This window comes from Cynocephalus volans, chromosome 1, assembly GCF_027409185.1.
Source record: "Cynocephalus volans isolate mCynVol1 chromosome 1, mCynVol1.pri, whole genome shotgun sequence".
Lineage (NCBI taxonomy): Eukaryota > Metazoa > Chordata > Mammalia > Dermoptera > Cynocephalidae > Cynocephalus > Cynocephalus volans.
Genome location: NC_084460.1, coordinates 211073971 through 211094601, shown reverse-complemented (window position 1 = coordinate 211094601; position 20631 = coordinate 211073971). Strand labels below are relative to the sequence as shown.

The 20631-nt window shown below is 33.1% G+C and overlaps 1 protein-coding gene across 1 annotated transcript in view; it reads left to right on the top strand.

Moving 5' to 3' along the window:
- LRP1B (LDL receptor related protein 1B) overlaps positions 1–20631 on the top strand; it is a 1457254-nt gene that overhangs the window by 1135144 nt on the left and 301479 nt on the right. Inside the window, exons 42-43 of the mRNA XM_063085362.1 lie at positions 8742–8931; positions 12418–12622. Coding sequence (XP_062941432.1) covers positions 8742–8931; positions 12418–12622 — 395 coding nt within the window. The remainder of the gene's footprint in view (positions 1–8741; positions 8932–12417; positions 12623–20631) is intronic.

Genomic DNA, 20631 nt, shown 5'->3' with positions numbered 1-20631 from the left:
CATGACTTCTGCAAAATAGAAACCCTTTCGCTTGTGCAAGGGGAAAGTTCTCCACCCTGGTTGCATAGCTTCGGCATTAGCATAATGCCCCTCCTTGATGGTATCAGCCAGCCCTTGGCTCCCTTGCATCTGGGGCTGTCCTCCATTTTGAGGGCAGCCCCGGGCTGCCTGCCACTTTGAGCGCAGCCCGGCAGATTTTCTTTTCCTTGAATAAAGCTTGATCGGTACCCGGAGTCTTGGCTCACTTTCTTTCAGTGTCAAAGGACAAAATTACAAAAAAATTAGTGGAAGATCTCAATTGGCTTTAAAACTTCACTCCATAAAATAGAGTCCCAGTGAGCCCAGCAGAGGAGGTTGGTTTTATATGCAGAAAAGTCTGAAGGAAGCAGAAACAAAGAACAAAAGGTGAATTGGTCATTTCAAAGTTACTTTCTTTGTAAGGTGGGGACAGGGAGACAGAATAATGGAAAATAACTGACTAGTTAACATTGGGTTAATTCAGGCTGTCTCTTTTGTGTAAGGATTAAAGCAGGGGGAACTTCATTATCATACCCATTGATGTTTTAAACTGGCATGTTTTGGAAATTGACTGTTATCTCTCCCTCCTGATATCTTTGGAAGGTTAAACTACAACTTTGTTTAGATTTGGTGTCTTGGAACTTAGAAGGAGTGATTCTACTTTGATGTTTAGTTTGGAATTTTGGTGCCCAGTGCAGGAATTTAGTCCAAAACAATGGCCTTCTATAATTTATTTAACATCAGCTTAATCTTGGTAAAGTCAGTGTTTACCTCCAGTTACTCCAGAAGGACTGTCACAGTAATAATCACCCACATGCTCGGTTTTCTTGTGGCTTGTATTTCTTTGCTTCCAGTAGTGGTGACATGAGTTGACAATTGTTGAAACATGTTTGAGTCCATATAATTTTCAGTTGAGTTTGGAGTCCTGGCTGAAACTTAGATCTTAAATAATTTTTAAACCTGAAAACAACAACAACAAAAACACTGGGTAAGAAAAAAAAATCATTGGGTAAGAAAAAAAAATCATCACTGTCACATAAAAGCTTCAAGCTGTTTCAGTCCGCTTCAATATCCTTTTAGGGCAAATTTTTCCTTTGTTCTGGTAAAACCAAATAAATAGACCTATTTTGTTATGCAGTGTAAAGCAAAGACTCTTCTGACATGGAAATATTTGAGAAGCTCTGGTTCAAGGAAATTAAAACTGCTTGGGGATGATAATAAAACCTTCTCTTTGTTAAAGACACAGTTGTTTCTCTGAAAACAAGTTCACTTTAGGGAAAAAAATGTGTTTTAGTAAGTAGGATATAAGGACAAAAAAGAGACCAGGATAGAAGTGGTCCCCACTCAAACCTTTTGAATGGGTTGGATTTCCTCTTGTTAGAGAGATGAGAGGCTAAAGTTAATAAATACACATACCGAAAGGTAGTTGTATTGCAATACTTTGACTACTCAGAGATCTAAATTCAGGTGGTCAAGAGTGGCAGTTTTATAGATTTGTTCACTCACTAGAACACACAGGATTAGTAGCTACTTGGACTGTCATGCTCTTTTTGTAATATATTCTAACTGGGTTTTTGTACACTATAGAACTATTGATTTGGTTTATTTATTGCCTGCCAACTTACCAAATTCAATAGTTTTTCAATAGATTCTCTGTGTGTTTTCTGGGTTTTCACTCACAAAAATAATGATAATGTTACTGAGCCTAAGTCTGGCTGCCTGCCCCAAACAAACAAACAAAAAAAACAACCTGGCTTGGCTTGCCAAAATCTGTTACCCTAGCACATTTAGCTCCTGGTTTAGGTTTGTCAAAATCTTTTTACCAAACGAAGTCCAGCTGCCTACCCTAAACAAAAACAAACAACTGAGAAGTCAAATGTTGAAAATTGAAGTCAGCATTAATTCAGGAATACCAGTGACCTGAGGAGAGACGTTTGGCTAACCCATCTCTCTGGTGAACCTGAAGGAGAATGACCAGACTAAAACCATCTCCCTGACTCAGATTTACTGAGAGGTTTTAAAAAGGGGAGAATGAGGGAATGGAACATAGGAAGTGAAAAGCAAGAGGGAGGGGAATATGAGCTATGGGAGCTCCGTGTAAGGAGCCAGGTGCAAGGTCTCACCAAAGCTCCAGCTGTTTTCTTCTCCCATCCTTGGTGCTATCTTAGAGACCCGATGGAGGGGTGGAATCAGCATAGCTTTATGGATGTCTTCCTTGGTTTCTCAGGGTCTGGAGAGTACGTGACTCATGGCAAATTTGCAGCTCCAGGCAAGCTGGAAAGCAACTTTACATTTATGTAAATAATGTCATCTTGCCCCATAACCAAGGTTCAAAATATCAAATAACCATGGAAAAAGAGGGAACTCAGAAATAAATGCTAAGATAAAAATTGTGTTCTTAAAATTTTCCTACAGCCCAGGTGGTTTTAGGTCCCAACATGGCTTCAGTCCTGCTCACTCCAACAATAATTTTTATTTTCAATAGAATTGCTTCGTGATTAAATTTTGGACTATGATGTAGATTTTTAATTTGTTTAGTTTTTGTTTTTGGTTTTTTTTTTTTTTTTTTTTGGTGGCTGGCCAGTACAGGAATCAAACTCTGGACCTTGGTGTTATTAGTTCCAAAGCTCTAACCAACTGAGATAATTGGCCAGCCCAATTTGTTTGGTTTTTAGTAAATTAGACTAGTAAAAAACAACTGAGTTTTTTTAACAGTTAAAATTTAAGAATAGAGAGATTAAGAGCACAACGAGCAGGTGCAAAGCTATTGTTGTGGTTTAGGTGTTTCAAATACTTGACAGCCAGTACTGGGCCATCCGCGATCAGAATGGATATTGGGTTGTTGAGATCATACTCTGACCAGTATCCTGTGCTGGTGTATATCAGTCCTGGTATGTGATTTGCTAATGCCCTTAAATAATCTGAGGATATAAAAATGAAAGCCTATACCTCAAATATATGTTTAGGTAATCATTTTATTATAGTTAATGTACTTATTGATGTGGAAAAAATATGACTCTAATCCTTCAAACCAGAAGGCGTCTGTCCACATTAAAATCTATTACAGTCCCATTCATCACTTAAATAGTTAGGGAAAGGAAAATAATCCAGTTAATCATTTGTAAATGATTCTAATAAGGTAGACTCAAGAGAAATTACCATGTATTCAAATTTCCTATAATATCTTTAATGGCTTTTAATATCTTTAATATCTTTAACCGTATCCACATATTTAAATACCTTACAACAACTTTATATAATGTTGTCCAGTATGTGTACATATACATATATATGTATATATCTGTGGGGGTGGTAGAAGAGTCTCTTTTGGACCTCGTGCAACACTGTGGCTAAACTTGTTATAGGAATACCAGTATTTCTCAAATTAGAACGTAAATTTGCCCAATTCATTGATGCTTATTTTCACATCATTTTATTCATTTCCATCAAGACAGTTCCAGATCTTCTTTATTGAGATATAATTCACATATAAGTTACCCTTTTAGAGTGCACAATTCAGTTGTTTTTAGTATATTCACAGAGTTGTACAATAATCATAACCTTCAATTTGAGAGCATTTTCATCACCCCTTGCCACCCAAAAACCCAATAACATTTAACAATCCCTTCTTATTTACACCCCCACTTTACATATTTTGTAATCACAGCAACTACTAATCTACATTCTGTTTTTAAAGATTTGCCTTTTCTAAACATTTCATGTAAAAGGAACTATGTAATAAGTTGTCTTTTGTAACAATATTCTTTCACTTAGTATTATATTTTCAAGGTTAATCCATGTTTTAGTATATATTAGTACATCATTTTTGTTGAATAATGTTCCATTGTATGGAAGTACCATGCTTTATTGCTTGTTTGTTTATTTGTTTGTTTTGGTGACAGGCCAATGCATGGATCAAACCCTGGACCTTGGTGTTATTAATACCATGCTCTAACCACCTGAGCTAACCAGCCAGCCCCCCTGTGCCATATTTTATTCATCCATTTAACAGTTGATTGACATTTGGGCTGTTTATGCTTTAGATTATTGTGTCTAAAGCTGCTATATCATTTTTGTGTGTGTGGATAATGTTTTTATTTCTCTTTTGTATATACTTACCAGTGGAATTGCTAGGTCAAATAATAATTCTAAGTTTAACATTTTGGAAAACTGCCAGACTGTTTTACAAAGAATCTGTACCATTTTATATTCTGGGACCTGCGATGCATGAGGGTTTCAATTTTTCCACATCTTTGCCAAAAATCTTTTTTTATTACCGTTACAGTAGTGAATATAAAGTGTGAATTTGATCTGCATCTCTCTGATGGCTAAATTGTTGGACATTTTTCATGCGCTTATTGGTCATCTGTGGATCTTGGAGAAATGTCTATTCAAATTCTTTGCCCATTTTTTGATTGGACTATTTGTTACTTTATTGTTGAGTTCTTTATAGATTCAAGATACAGTTCTCTTATCTCATAAATGATTTGGAAATATTTTCTCCCATTCTGCGAGTTGGCTTTTTATTTTCTTAATGGTGTCTTTTGAAACACTAAAGTTTTTAATTTTGATGAAATCTAACTTGTCTATTTTTTTTCTCTTGTCAATTGTGCTTTTGGCATCACGTTTAGAAGGCTTTGCCTAACCCAAGGTTATTAAGATTTACTCCTATATTTTATTCTAAGAGTTTTATAGCTTACCATCTACATTTAGGTCTAGGATATATGTTGTGTGTATGTACGGTATGAAGAAGGGATTCAACATTATTCTTTTGCATATGTATATATAGTTGTAATGGCACTGTTTGTTTAAAGGATCATTTTTTCCTCACTGAATTTCTCTGGTACCATTGTTAAAAACCAATTGACCATAACTGTAAATGTTTATTTCTGTATTATCAAATATATTTCATTGATCTGTATGTCTATCTATAAAAGAAAGAAAGAAAGAAAGAAAGAAAGAAAGAAAGAAAGAAAGAAAGAAAGAAAGAAAGAAAGAAAGAAAGAAAGAAAGAAAATTATTAGGATTTTTATAGGCAAGTAGAGTTTAACCAAAATATAAGTAAAGCGGTGTTTTGTTAGGCTTAAAGCAAAACACAGTTATGCCTACTTTGTGCAAAGAGTTCTACATCAGGTCTGGATTGTGAAATGGATTGGGGATCTTATTTTCTTGGAAACCACAAAGTTAAGGTAGATGTATCCAGACATTTATTTTTAGAACTGTGCCTGGGTTGGCAATCAAGGCTGCTTCTCTGTGTGAAAGTGACTTAGATTCTCCAAACAAAATTGGGACAATTCATACTACTAATATAACTTTAAACAGAAAACTTTGATATTCTGTGACTTTAGTGAACAAACCAGTGAGTTAGAAAGTAGTATACATTTAATGAGGAGATAATTATAACACTTTACAGTTGTAGCATGTCCTTGAAATAAGTATTATTTCCTGTTAACTTTGTGACTGGATATATCTGTGACCTTAATTCCAGCCAGATGAATGGCAGTGTTTTCTACATGTGCCTCCCTCCCGAGAACATCTGTCACTGCCTTTCCCATTTGGAAAGCTCTTATCTTGCCTCCAGAACAATGTATAGAACAGACAGGAAGGGGCTGTGCCTTCTTCAGTGGTGATGAGATGAAGATGTGTTCTCTATGAAGTGAAGTTCTTGGGCAGCTATCAGGGTAGTTTCTCTCTTCCAGACTACTAGGATCAATCTTCCCATGATTGCTGTGGAAACTAGAATCTAGGAAACAGGGTACAGCCCTGGTTCTGAGTTATTTACCTCACTTATATTTTTTGATGAGCTGACCTCCCTTCTTACTTCAACAAAAACACACCAAGACTATCCTCATGCTTAGCCAAACCCCATTACCTGCTCAAAGGTGGATGAGAGGGGAAATGGGCTCTCTCTTTCTCTTGCTCTCTCTCTCTCTCTTTTCTTTTCTTTTTTCTTTTTTTTTTTTTTTTGGTAAGTGTATAGGATGAGGAGGTTATTTATTTTTTTTACTGTGTATGCATCACATTTCCAATATAATTCTTTTGCTGGGGTGAAAAGTACGGAGCTGCTGAAATAGCACTGTTATAGCTGTTTTCTTAATTATACTTACTGCACATCTTTGAGTTCCAGTGATGTTTAACTCTGTATTGATTTACTCCGCTCAGTATTTCAGGTCTGGTTGACTGGAAACATAGGCATTTTATTTTTATTTTCATACTACGTAATTGTCTGCCAGTAACTCAAATTTCTTATTCTGACTGTTGAAATGATTCAGGAACCTCACGATGTTCAAATAACACATGTGCACACACATACACACACACACACACCATATATCCCCACACTGTTGTTAAGTCATCATAAAATGGAGAAAGATGTCTTATGTTATCTCAAAAGAAATATTTTTCAGGACTTTTAAATTTGGTACATATCTTGGCTTTTTTGTTAATAACAAATACAATTTTTATAGTGCGTTAAATATATTTTTGAGAAAGAAAAGCATTACTGAAATATTTTAAAACGTAACACCAGATTATGATTGATTAATGCACTGTCAGGTTGTCATCGATTACAAAAATAAAATTAAAAAGTTGTGCCTGGACAGTGAGATGTTGTATGTACTCTAGTAAACCCTGAAATTATGTAAACCATAGAAAAGAAGCATCTGGTTCATCTCAATGGTGATATCAAGTAGTTTCTTCCTGATTTTGTAAGAGAAAGTGATCAGCAGGAACATCTGTCAAAGTCACTGGAAGGAGAAGATGCAGAACAAGAATGGATTAACAATTATTTGTTTGGATTTTTTCAGAGCAACATCATTTCTCTTCTACCTGTGAAAGGTGAATGAGTGCAATCCTGCAAATACTGCTAGTAAAGTTAACTACATTTCTGAAATGATTTGAAAGTGAAAATAAAAAACCCAAATACGGTACAATGGATGATTTATTAATTAATAACAGAAACAACTTTAGCCATTATCAACCTCCCACCCACTCACCCCAAATGGGAGAACCATATAACTCACATAAGATTAACTTGACCGATTTTATTATGATTGTGTTCTATAATTTTTCTCCTATCATCTCTTACCTAGGATTCCATACTTATCATTCCCATTAATTCCTTGTCAACTGTTTTGTTGACTGGGTGAGAGGAGGCTACTCATGGTAAATTACTGGTTATACAATTCTCCCAGAGTCAGGCAAGTTGAGACTAATGAATCATTTGTTTGGTTCTTTTTGGGGTCGATCAAGAATAAGAAGCAGATGCTATATACCTATCTCCAAATAATGATGCTGTTAAGAACATAGGCTTTTGGAAGCAAATAGACCCGTGGTAAAAATCTTGTTTTATACCATCAGTCCTGTGACTATAAGTTTCGGTTTCCTTCTTAGGAAAAGAGGAACAATCAAACAAACTTCACAGAGTAGATTTATACATAAAATAAAATGAAGTATGCAAAGCTGTTTGCACAATTTCTAGCAGATAATCAGTGCTCAAAATGGTAGCTATTAATTTTATTATTGGATTTTTTGTGTTGCATGTAGAAAAAGAAACAAAGTGAAAAAATGTTAATCACTTGAAAGAAACCTGGTTCAAAAGTTTCAATTACTGTTTTGCACTCCCACAATATCCTATTGACTCCTCAAATTAAATATTTACCCACCTTAAACCTGAAAACAATTCTTCTCATCTACCTATTTTTATGAGCTGAATACAATAATTTCTTTTAGAAATTCCTTGAGAGAAAAACAAAAAGAAGGTTCTGTCTGTTACAATGTTAACTTCTTGGCATGACTGCTAAAGGTGTATATATCCTTTATTAAGTTAAACACGCTAAGAATAATAACTGAGGAAAACAGGTAGCATGAAAGTAAACTGTAATAATTTGGTTGTACTTAAAGATGTACTCAAAGCACGTCTATGAAAAATAAAACAGCTACTCTATGCCTTCCTAGTGATTGGGAACTTAATTTTAAGAAATAATTACTATTGTTTTTCACCTTGTCACTTTTATGTATTAGGATCTGTGTACTACCATTTATCTTTTTCTGACAACATTTAAAGCATGCCCTAGCTGGCACCTAATTTTATTTTCTCTTGTTTTGTTTTTATTTCACATTAATTGAACAGAATCAAAGAACTTGCCACATTAACATATTAAAACGTTATCTACCATTGTTTGATACTTGCCAGTATTGAGTTGGATTTTGGCTTTTTTATACTGTTGCAGTTTTTGATGTGCTTGCGTTTTGACATCTCCAGATCTAAAGTACGGAGACAAAACTCATTATAATTGTACCCAAATGATATCGCTGACATATGATTTTTAAAAGTGTCTCTTAATTATTGCACACTGAATAATTTTGTTGGAAAATTAATTATTAGGATACAAAAATAAAAGAGCAATTATTTTTCCCAAATAAAAGGCAATTATTTAATTGCATTCTTTTGGATGAGAAGATTAAGTCTTTAATGACATGTTTTTGCAAAAAAAAATTCTCCTATGAGATATGTACCAGTTCACAGCTATATTTTGCTGTGTGTAATCAGCTATCGATTGTAGGCATCACAATTATTATGTTTTTATTTTGGATGGTTTGTGGATAAATGGTTGATAAAATAAGAGATATACATGTAAGAGTACATCTTAAATTATTTTTCTGTCATGAAGCCATGTTTTATGTACATAAAAATGTAAATTAATTCCTTTTTCCTCCACCAGATGTGGGGTCTGTTGAGGGACTTGCTTATCACAGAGCATGGGATACACTGTACTGGACTAGCTCCACCACCTCATCCATCACCAGACACACAGTGGACCAGACTCGGCCAGGAGCATTTGACAGGGAAGCAGTCATCACCATGTCAGAGGATGACCACCCACACGTGTTAGCCTTGGATGAATGTCAAAAGTAAGAAACAGTGCATTTTTATTTCTGCATCATAATTATAAGTCAAAAGAGTACCAGTTATATTAATCTTAAAAGTAATTAACTTTAAAATTAAAGGTTTCCTTTCAAGTTCTCTTTTCACAATTCATAATTTTTTTTTTTAATGAGACTCTTTAAATGTCAAATGTCATCTCCATGAGAGGTTCAGTTAAAGCAAATTTAAATCATGAAAGGGAAAATAGACAATACTATGCTGGAAAAGGCATACCAAAAAGACATTAATACATAGCTGATTGGAATTATAAATTTAAAAATAAACTATTAACATATATTGAAGCCTAAACGATTTTTTCACTTTAATCCAGTAATTTTAATGCCTATTTTCAACATTAGATATTTGAAAGCAGTCTTAATAATCCACATTTGTTTGATGATATATTGTTCAGACACTTAAAGTAATACTTGTGAAGAATTCGTAACAAGGGGAGATGCTCAGGCAATAGTATTGAGTGAATAAGAAACAAAGTAAAAAAACATTGTGTTTTGGGGTGGGTGGCACAGGGGGGATGCCACAAAGGAAGCAACTATATAGAAAACTGAAGAAGGAAGTACAGGTTAGGTAGAAAATGTATATATATATGGAGTCTGACTCTCATACAACACGGTAACGTTGTTGGTTAACTATTAGAAAATCTTTTTGTTCGTAAACAAATTAACAAAAATCAGACTGATCTGGCCTTCCGTGAGCAGAAATAGAAGAGCTCTTTCTAGGTGTGGTGAAAAAAAAATTGAAGAATAAAAGTGATGACAAATAACCACTGACCCTGACCTCTTGTCAGAAGAAAGGACTACATACATCACTCAGCGTGAAAATAATTGTAAATCCGGACACTTTTATAGAGCTGGAAGTGAGAGTAGACTTAATTCACTTAATTGAACATTGTCACCTTATACATGAAAACTCTGAAGATTAAGATATAATTACTCCTTATTCAGCTTGAGTGACTGTTAGTTCAGATGGGCAAAGGCCTTCTGATGCCCAGGCAGAGACGGCTTTGCTCACACTACTGCCCTGTCACTATGCAGCCTGTTGTTGACTCAGATGCATTTCATCCTGATGGTCACCAGAAAATCTCAGGACAATAATGAATGTCTTACAGTAAGAATAAAAGAATTAGTCAAAGGAATTTATCAATTTTGAAAATAAACATAGGGAGAACATGCATAATAGTATACATGATTAGTTTTAATTGATAATTGATTCTTCCTGTTATTTATTTTAAAGCCTAAAATGTACACTTTCATCTTGCATCTGCCAAAATGTAAATTAAAATTAAACACATCAAAAATGTTTCAGTTGAGAATTTTTGTCATTGAAGTTTAAAGTATAAAAAAGGTATTTTTATCATTATACAGTCATGCATTGCTTAACAATGGGGATACATTCTGAGAAATGCACCATTGTACAAACATTAGAGAATGTGCTTACACAAACCCAGATAGTATAGCCTACTGCACACCTAGGATGTATGGTATAGTCTTTTACTTCTATGCTACAAACCTGTATAACATGTTACCGTACTCCATACTGTAGGCAATTGTAACACCATGGTAAGTATTTGCATATCTAAACATATCTAAACATAGAGAAGATACAGCAAAACTATGGTATAAAAGATGAAAAATCGTACACCTGTATAGGGCACTTACCATGAATAAAGCTTGCAAAACTGGAAATTGCTCTGGGTGAGTCAGTGAGTGGATGTGAAGGGCTAGGACATTACTGTACAATATTGTAGATTTTATAAACACTGTACACTTAGGCTACACTAAATTTATCTTAAAAGATAAGTAATTATGACATTATGATGGCTATGACATCACTAGGCAATAATAATTTTTTTATTTAGCTCCTTTATCATCTTATGGACCACCATCATAGACTGAAAGTTGTTATGCATTGCATGACTATACATCAGACGCCTTTGAATCACTATTGTATATTAGTTGATTAGCAGAAAGTTTTGAATAAAATCCTAAATTTTAAGTGAAAGTTAGACTATGTGACTTCAAAACTTGGCTCAGTTACTGCTTATTGTATAAACTTGACTCAAGCTCTCTGAGCCTCTCTCTGGTCTCATCTGTAAAATGAAGAGGTGAACTGAAAGAAACACTAATACCTCTAAAAATTCTTTTTTTTTTTTTTTTTTGTCTTTTTCGTGACCAGCATTCAGCCAGTGAGTGCACCGGCCATTCCTATATAGGATCCGAACCCGTGGCGGGAGCATCGCTGCGCTCCCAGCACTGCACTCTCCCGAGTGCGCCGCGGGCTCAGCCCTACCTCTAAAAATTCTAAAGCCAACAATCTCAGAAAACATTGCAGCTAAATTGTTAATTTTATACCTCTCATTGTATGCGTAACTTTTACAATGTTTTAATTAATTAGTTTTTTCATTTATGTCACAATTTATGGGTAAAATAGCTGAACATTTAAGAAAATGGAATGTCTTTTTTTATTCTGTAAATTTGCTGATTATAGGATGGAATATTTCTCACACTTGCTCACTTAGAACACTTTTGTGTTCCATGAAATAGATGAAAATTATATGAAATATTTTAATAAGGAGTAGAGACAACCCAGCTTTCCTCAATGAATGTGGTTTATTTTTTAAATCAGCAAGCAAGCAGAAAGATTTTTGTGTGAATTCGAATATTGTCCAGTGAAATGTTTTTACAAAATACTCAAGAACCACATATTGAATAGTTTTTATCAGCTATAATCCTAATTATATAATTATTGCCTTTCAATGATTATACATGGGATTTTATAGGTAATAGATTTTATATTTAAGTATTTGAGAGTCATCCCTAGAATTCCAGAAACAACATTGTAATTTATAGAAAAATAACGTGAAGAAAGGAGAGAAAAAAAGGAAATTAAAGAAATGGAGTTTAGTAATTTTATTTCTCTAAAACATGTAAAGGAGAATGCAGAATTTGAGAAGCAAAACTGAAAGGGGAGATTTTGATTTTCACCAGTTGAAGAAGATAAATATTGTTAGGGTAAGAATGATGTCCAAAATGATCATAGTAGATATGCTGAAATGTGATATTAATAAGTTAGGATATATTTGCAGTTTATAAGAAATTTCAGATCACAGTTTTGTACCTGATTAAAATAAATCCTCATTATTCATCAAACTGATTCAATTTAATTAAATTATTATTTGAAGAAATGTATGGGATAATTGTTTCTCAGAAATTGGTTCTAGGTTTTATTTAAGAACCTGGGAAGAATACACATGAAAATATAATATGTGTATCTCTCCTTATTATCTAGACTCCCTTAAGGAACATAGAATATGAAGCAAATAATTTTGCTTCTTTTTAAGTGCTTGGCATTGCCATGTTTTTACTCTTGATGAAAATTTTACTGATTTTTTTTTAAAAATATTTTTATTCTTAATGAAAATTTTAATTTATGATTACAATTTTCACTTTAATTAGTTTAATGTTTTGGACCAACTGGAATGAACAACATCCAAGTATCATGAGATCTACCCTGACTGGAAAAAATGCTCAAGTCGTGGTCAGTACAGACATACTGACTCCAAATGGACTAACCATTGATCACCGTGCAGAGAAGCTGTATTTCTCAGATGGCAGCCTAGGAAAAATTGAAAGGTGTGAATATGATGGATCCCAGAGACATGTAAGTTAACTGAGAATTTCCTGATTATAGATTTATACAATGGTGTGTTTGAAAAATACATGCTTTATACTGTCCTGAAATACGCTATCAAGTAATTTCAAAATAGCTAATTGTTTGAAAGAAGCCAATTGAATAATTAATATATTCAGTGCAAAAGAAAACTGGATAGTATCTTGAAAACCTTTTTTCAGAGCATTTGCTACCATACAGACAGCCCAACTTTTATAAACTTTACTCTGGAGAGGTAATAATTGATTTCATTAGCATGATTTTATTTTACCAATGAAGAAAATGAGGCACAAAGAAGTTTAGTAGTTGCACAGGAACACCTAGCCACATATGTGGCAAGAACATGATTCTACCCCTGGTGGTCTCACTCCAGAGCCTGCTATACTCTAAAGCAGTTTCATTTTGAAAATGGACCCAACTCAGAGTACAAAGCATGGCCACTTGAGCATGCCTTGAAACTAGCAATAAATTTGTTCTCACCTCCTTCCTCACATTCCTTTAATGTGTTGCACATGTATATTTTGCACAGTAAATAGTTTTTTATTACTGATATGAGACTATACCTAGTAAATTCTGAAGTCTTACTGATTTACTTAATAAACCAAGCAGATTTGCTCATTTACAAAGATCCATAACTTATCAGCACACATCACATTATTTTGATATTTTGACACACATTTTAAGAACCTTAGTAAAACAGGCAAAAACAGAAGACAGCATCCAGCTCTAAGTGACACATTGTGCCCTCTAACACTGTACTCTAATAAAGACATAGAGCCTCTGCATATTCTTGAAAATGCTCTATACGTAGTCTTCTCTATTAATGCCAAGACAAGCTAATCATCTGAAGATGGGGCCACCAAAGCTGTTTCAAAAAAGAAACATCAGCATTTTACCCTGCCACCATTGCAAGGGCATTTATCACAGCTCTGCATCTAAAACTGTTTAATAGATGTTCCAAAGCACCTGTGTTATGTTGGGATTTTCTCTTTGCTTTCAGTATTCCTTTCACTTTCATGTTTTGATGCATGTGCCTGATAAAATGTTGCAATTAGGAAAGGGAAAAACTAAATGTTTACTTATTCAGATTAGAAATAAATATTTATTAAAATCATGTACTCTAATTTTTATTAAACATAAGTTTGTGAAATAAATACTAGAATAGGAGGTTGGAAGTTTACTTAATCCTTAAAAAATTACACTTTCAAAGGAATGCTGAATTTAAGCCTTACATTTGGTGTCAAATAATTGCACAAATATTATCAAGTCTCATAAAGCCCTTATACTTTATGATTAATTTAGAGACAAAAACAAATGACAGCTAAAATCAACACAAATGTCATGTTCTTTAATTTTGTAAAAATTACAAGTTACTGTGAATTCAAAAAAGTAAAAAAGATGTTCTCTGTCCTCAAATCTAGTTGAGGAGACAAAATATATGCTCATTCAAAGATGGCTAAAAATACCAAAATACGTTATTGACATTTCAATGATAATTCTCAATGTTTCGAGGTCATAAGTTGTATTCAAAACAGAATTAATATTATGAATTTTAATCCCCAATCTTTCCTTGTTCTGAAAGATCATAAATTCACACACAGGCTGTTCTTTTATAAATGGAACCTTTATGTACAGTGTCATCAGTTGGTGTGCTAGTGCCTGGATTTGCCTTGGAACTTAACAGTCATTGTTACATAGCCTTGAAAAGAGATGGTAATCCACCCACATGCCAATATTCACAGAAACTGGACGACTTTATTTACTACATCAAAGGAAAGGATTGTCAACTGTCTTAAGCCATTCAGGCTACCAAAATACCACTCCTATTTTCTTCCCCTGGGACAACCATACTAATGTAATTCATCTATATCCATTCACTTCATATACTTTTTTGAAGTAGGTTCACAGATCAACAGAACTAATTTTATTTTTATATTTTGAAATGAACTGTACCAGGCACTGTAGGAATGTGTGACAGGGTAAAGCTATAGGGTTAAAAAGAATATTTATGAAGTAAAAAGTACAGTTATGAAGATTTAAAAGATTCTATAAAATACTGACTATGAAATATAAGAAGAGATGCAAAGCATTGCTCAACATTTAAAGTCAAAAACTGCTGAAGCAATGCAATACAAAGGAGTGGCTAGAGAAGTAACAATTTCAGAAAGGAATATTACCACAGCATAATTGTGTATTTTCTAAATTCTGATGAAGCAGGTGATGATCAAAAGCAGAGCAGGAGCAGGGAAATCAAATATTCCTGGGGGAGTGGACAAATTAGAATAAAGCTAGACATTACAATTTAGAATGTTTCAGAGAGTGTGCCGTTAATGAAAAGGAAGCAACCTGTATTTAAGCTGTTTTAACATGTGGATTCTTGTAAATTTAGGCAATGAGTGTGCCAGCAAACTCAGTACTATGCCATGGCTTTCATAAAGTGTGTTTGAAGAGTGTGTCTTCTTTTGAATATCCGTAGGAATTAAACTGTAGTCAAGTACATTTTTAAAACCATGGTTTAAACAAACTCTGCTAGGCTTACTCATTGCATTACGTCTTAAAACCTTGAATGTGCTCATGTACACTGTGAATCTTCAGAATGGAACACAGTATGTAGCTTTGTTTTGATCATAAAACCATTTTTTTTAAACATGATATGTTGTGGGTGTAAGTGTGCATAGGGATTTGAAAACTGCTGATACACTATTTACTTTACTAGTCACTTAGTGTATCATAATAGCATTACATAGCCCATTACCAGTCTGTAGATCAGGAAAACAGAATTTTTTCAAACAGTGAAATAAAGTCAGAAAAACTGTGTTTTTAAAAATATGTCTTCTTTTTTATTGTAGTTATTTAAAGTTTAACAAGACCATTTGCATATTTAATTTCTTCTATCAAACTCGGAGTTAGGTTTTATTATTCTACTTTATCTTAGAGTGTGGTCACAATAAAATACAGGTCTACACAGTTTAAATCTAACTTGTATTGATAAAAATATAATAATTGGCTGGGTTTTTTTCTAATTTTAATACCACATTAACTTGTGTGTGGATTCTACCTAAATATTTATTGAGGTATGCATTCTCTATTTAGTGATATACCACTGAATGCTTTGGGGTAATCTAGTTATTAAGTCAATGAAAGAAAACAGACAATAATTTCATTCTGCTTCATTTTTATTTCTGTTCTGTATCTGTGATTTGTGTTGTTCCAATAGCTGAAACAATAACTAATGTTGACAGGGGCTAAGACAGCATGATTATAGCCCTTTTCCCTGTAGTTACCCTGCAAATATTAATCATTTCTTGGAAGATGTCCGCTACCTGTGTGACACAAACCCTTCCAAAAGAGATGTTTATGTTCCTAGAGATTGCAATTGGTAATGTTTCTTACTTTTGAGATTCTTTTAGAAATTTTATCCAAAGTGGTTTTCAAAGTGTATTTCCAGGCAAAATACTAAGTTCTAAGACACCTTTAGAATGAGGAGGATGTGGGATAATCTGTCTCCTAGATAAACACACTCTGATGACATCAACTTTTTTGAGTAAGAGTAGCAGTGAGTTAAAAAACAAACAAACAAAAAAACTGGTTTTAATTATAAGTGAGATTAATCACGAGAATATGAGATATTCTCTTTTTTTATGGCACCAAATATTTTCTTTGTATTTATAAAATCAGTTATTTTATTCTGTCAGTGAATCAAGAAATCAATCGATGACCTCTGCATGTATGTATGAATGTATCTATCTATCTATCTGTCATCTTTTATCGTTTTTCTAATCTGTGTAACTCTATGCCATCTACTCTTTTTGTTAATGTAGTTTGAATGATGCTATGAAACGTTCAGGGGCCTGAAACTTACAGGTTTTGATGTCCAGAAAAGTGAATTTTTTGACAACCTAAGTTTGAATTGCCTGGCCAAGTCAAAACCATTTCCGATCACCAAAGAAAAGAAGGCAGAGTGGTCTCAATTTTTAAAAGATTTTAAATATTTGGATTTAAAAATTTTAATTTTTGATTTAAAAATCAAAGTCAGCATAAGTAGTCATTAAAATTTCAATGAACTGAAAACCTTTCCACCATTAACTGGAACAATACAGTGTTATTTCACAGATTAAAAAACTGAGGCCCCAAAAGGGTACGTTAATTTCTCGTGTTCGATATCTAATGTTGAATGCCAATTATGGTTCCTATATCTCTATTAAAGCCAATGGCCAATATCCTTGTTTTTGTTTGTTTTTAATAAAAAATATTTGGTAACATCTGCATTGCTATTCTACCTGTATAGGTAACTTTTTAAAACTCAATTTAATACCTAAACTGTAATATAAAGGAGATATGCAGATAAAGTAATTGACGATAAAATGAGACATACAAGGGGTCTTCAAAAAAGTTCATGGAAAGGTTTGTATTATCTTTTCATTCTATTTTCTGCTAACTTTTTGAAGTACCTTTATATTCCGATATGTAAATGCTCAAAAATAAGGAAGACAACATGAGGAAGTGGTCAGATATTTTCACTTATGCATACAATCATCATGAATGAGGCAGCTTGAAAGCAGACTCATATCAGGTGTGTTGTACTGGATACTCAAGTACTGAGAGTAGTGCTGCCTTAAATGATGTGCTTTTCAAAACTGATGATGAGTTTATGAAAATGTTCTACACAAAATGAAGTAAAGTCATCTCTCAATTTACACAGAAGGTACATTTCTTGAAAAATAATAAGTGTATATTAAATCTCTACAAAAATGTTTATGTGTATATGTGACATGAAGTTAAATTTTAGGTTAAGATCATTATAAATAGGTTTTCACCTTTGTGAATATTTTGTAAAACATTTGAAACTTGGGCTGAGTCTCAGGCAATTCAATGTATAGTACTGCGCTGTTCATCGGAGGGCATCCAGATTGCTGGCCCATGACCACGAAATTACCTAAGCACCACCCCCACCCCACTAGCCCCAATCAAGCAAAAACACCACTAACATTTTCCAAAACTCACACAAAGGATGAGACTACCTTCACTGAAAACCACTACGATGGGGAATTGCTTTAAAGGGAGACATAAAGAAAGGTCTCCCGACAGTAAGTGCTCTTCCTGCTCTATCTAGAATCCCTCAAACACATGGGATGCTGTGCCTATCAACAGCTAGGTAGAGCACAGACAAGAAAAGTACCTGTTTGTTAGCAGAAGACCTCTTCAGACTTTGATTCCAATAAATGAGCTGATGGAATATGAACTGACTGTATCCAATATCCTTCATGTAACAGGCACAACAATCAGGTACATTACAAAAAGCCTGTTGACTACTGAATCCTGAAGGGCTTCTGGAAACTCAGGTATTTTGTTGCCTTTGACACATCTTGGATTTCCAGCACCACTCAATATTCAGGTTATTATATCCAATATTGACTTCAATATAATTAGGTATTCATGGAGATGAATAGTTGTTCAAATTATACTCTGAATTTAGTAACTTTCTAATCTTTTAATAAGTGATCTTAATAACTTTCTAATCTTTAAGAACCGTAAGTGACTAAATAGAAATGTGATAAAGAATAAAGGATAAAACAATAGAATTCTAGGAATCCATTAAAAATAATTATGTAGAAAAACAAACAAACAAACAAAAATAATAATTATGTACAAATGCATTTATTCCCACAGGGAGATTTAATGTATATTAAGCGAAAAAAACTAGATCAGCCATTGCACACATCTTTTTATATATTAATATGCATAATAACATGAGGCCACAACTTGGATATTTTAGTCATGGAGATGGTCTTAGCAGTACAAGAACATACTGCTTTTTAGTAAGCAATATGATGTGGTAGAAAATAATAAACTTAGATTGTGGAGATAAACATGAATTTGAAATTCAGATCCATGACCAATTGTTTATAGTGAACTCAGGACATTTCTTAATCTTTCTATGCCTTAGTTTCTTCTGTAAAATAAGACTAATAGTTTATGCCTCATAGGATATATTTTGAGGATAATCTGCAACCTGGTACCTGACAATAGTAAAAAACAAGTATTAATATTCATAACCCCCCCGAATTATGTAAATTTAAAAATAAAAAATATTTAAAAATTTTTAAGTACACTCATTACACACATACACATTTGTGTGAACATGAATTACATAAATTAGAATAAATTATACATTGCCTCATTGCCTTTTCTATAGGATTGCTAGCATCTGAAGAAAGATTTGTTTTTCATCCTCGTATCCCCCAAGTCTGGTGCATTGCTGTATTCAGCAAATATTTGCTGAAGCAGTGAGTAATTGAATGAATAAACTAAAAGAGAAATTACAAAAATCTTTCCCTAAATAAAATTTTTAAAAAAACAGCTTTATAAAAAAATGAATACCAAAATTAGAACTTTGCTATTTCAAAGACCTCAGCTATCCAGGGTAATTTTCTGAAATCTGTACACTAATATTCCTATTTGGTAGATAAGACTGATACTGCAGTAAGGTTAATCGTGTTTATTTCTAATACAATCTCTTTGATTTAAATCCACATACGTTTCAGTGATGGTTCAGCTTGGTTAGTTGTGCAAATTAAAGTATTACTGAAGCTGGACTCTCTCAAAAGAGATATGTTCCTGGAGAAGAATAATGGTCAGTATCCAGGGCAACTAATGTATTCACCCTGAAAATAACTGGTGTCCTTGCAGCATGAGATGCTCATATTGATGGATTGATTTAATATTTCTTCGAAGCTTTCAGTTTGTTAGGCATCAGACAAAATTTTCAAGACCAGCAGCCACATGTCTTAGACTCATTGTAGAAATTCATATACAAAGATTAAAAGAACAGATAGTTAAGGAAAATCACTCTGCATGCATATATATGTATGTATATATGATATATAATATCAAATGTATATGAATATATATATATGAGTACATTTCTTCCAGATTAATTTTGCTTGCAAACTGAACAGAGGGATAAGCATACAAATAAGTTCAAAAATATTTTCTTTGGTGAAGTAATTGAGATACGGGGAAAAATAGAAGTTTGAAAAGTTTCACAATTGAATTCAATAATTTCTGAATTACATGATTTTTCTCTTCTCTGAATTTCTGATTAATTTTTATATTGTTCTCAAGCTGATTTTAATGTATTTCTTGTTAGTTTCCCACACAAGAGTACCAATATGAATTTATTTAAGCTTGAGGCATTTTTTTCTGTCTGTTACTCTCTGAGATCATTTAGAATTTCAGAAAACTTATTAAAGTTAATTAGCTAATTATTATCTCAACTAGTTCCAAAAAATGACTTAAAATAGTTTATAATAAAAGCTTGGATACAATATGACTGCAAATAAATAATACAAGCATACATTTGTTCCTGAACTTCCCAGCAGCCAAAATATTAGAGTAACCTGTTAAATTATACAGTACTTTGAATTGGTAAAAGGTAGCAAAATTATTTAGCTGAAAAAGTAGATGTTTTCTATAGCTCTAGATTTGAAAGGCTATTGTAAAACAATCCTTTTTTGTATAAAGTGCTTTGATAATATAAAAAAGCTAATGGAAATCAAAATGCTAAATTAATTTCTATACTAATAAATAAATTATCAAAATAAATAGATGATGTATTTATAACTAATACATGATCATCAACATATAAAATAAATTTTGTAAATTTAAATAAGATTGTTAAATTACTAGAAGGACAAACTAACTTTTAAAACTAAATAAGGGTTGTAAGATATATGAGCTGAACTATTACGGAATTATGAAAGGTCAAAAAATAATGAAGGAAAATGGAGGAAAAATGTAAACAATGTTAACTAAAGAAAGATCTTAGAGGAAAGCAAAACTAAGTAGTTATACACATGTTAAGAGAGGAACTGTTAAAAACAAGCAGTACTGCAGACTTTTAAGCTAATATTTCCACCAAGATTCAAACAGAATTCTATAAACAGTGATGTAGCAACTGCAAATTTGTATGAATCTCATATAATTGTGTAATTCCTATA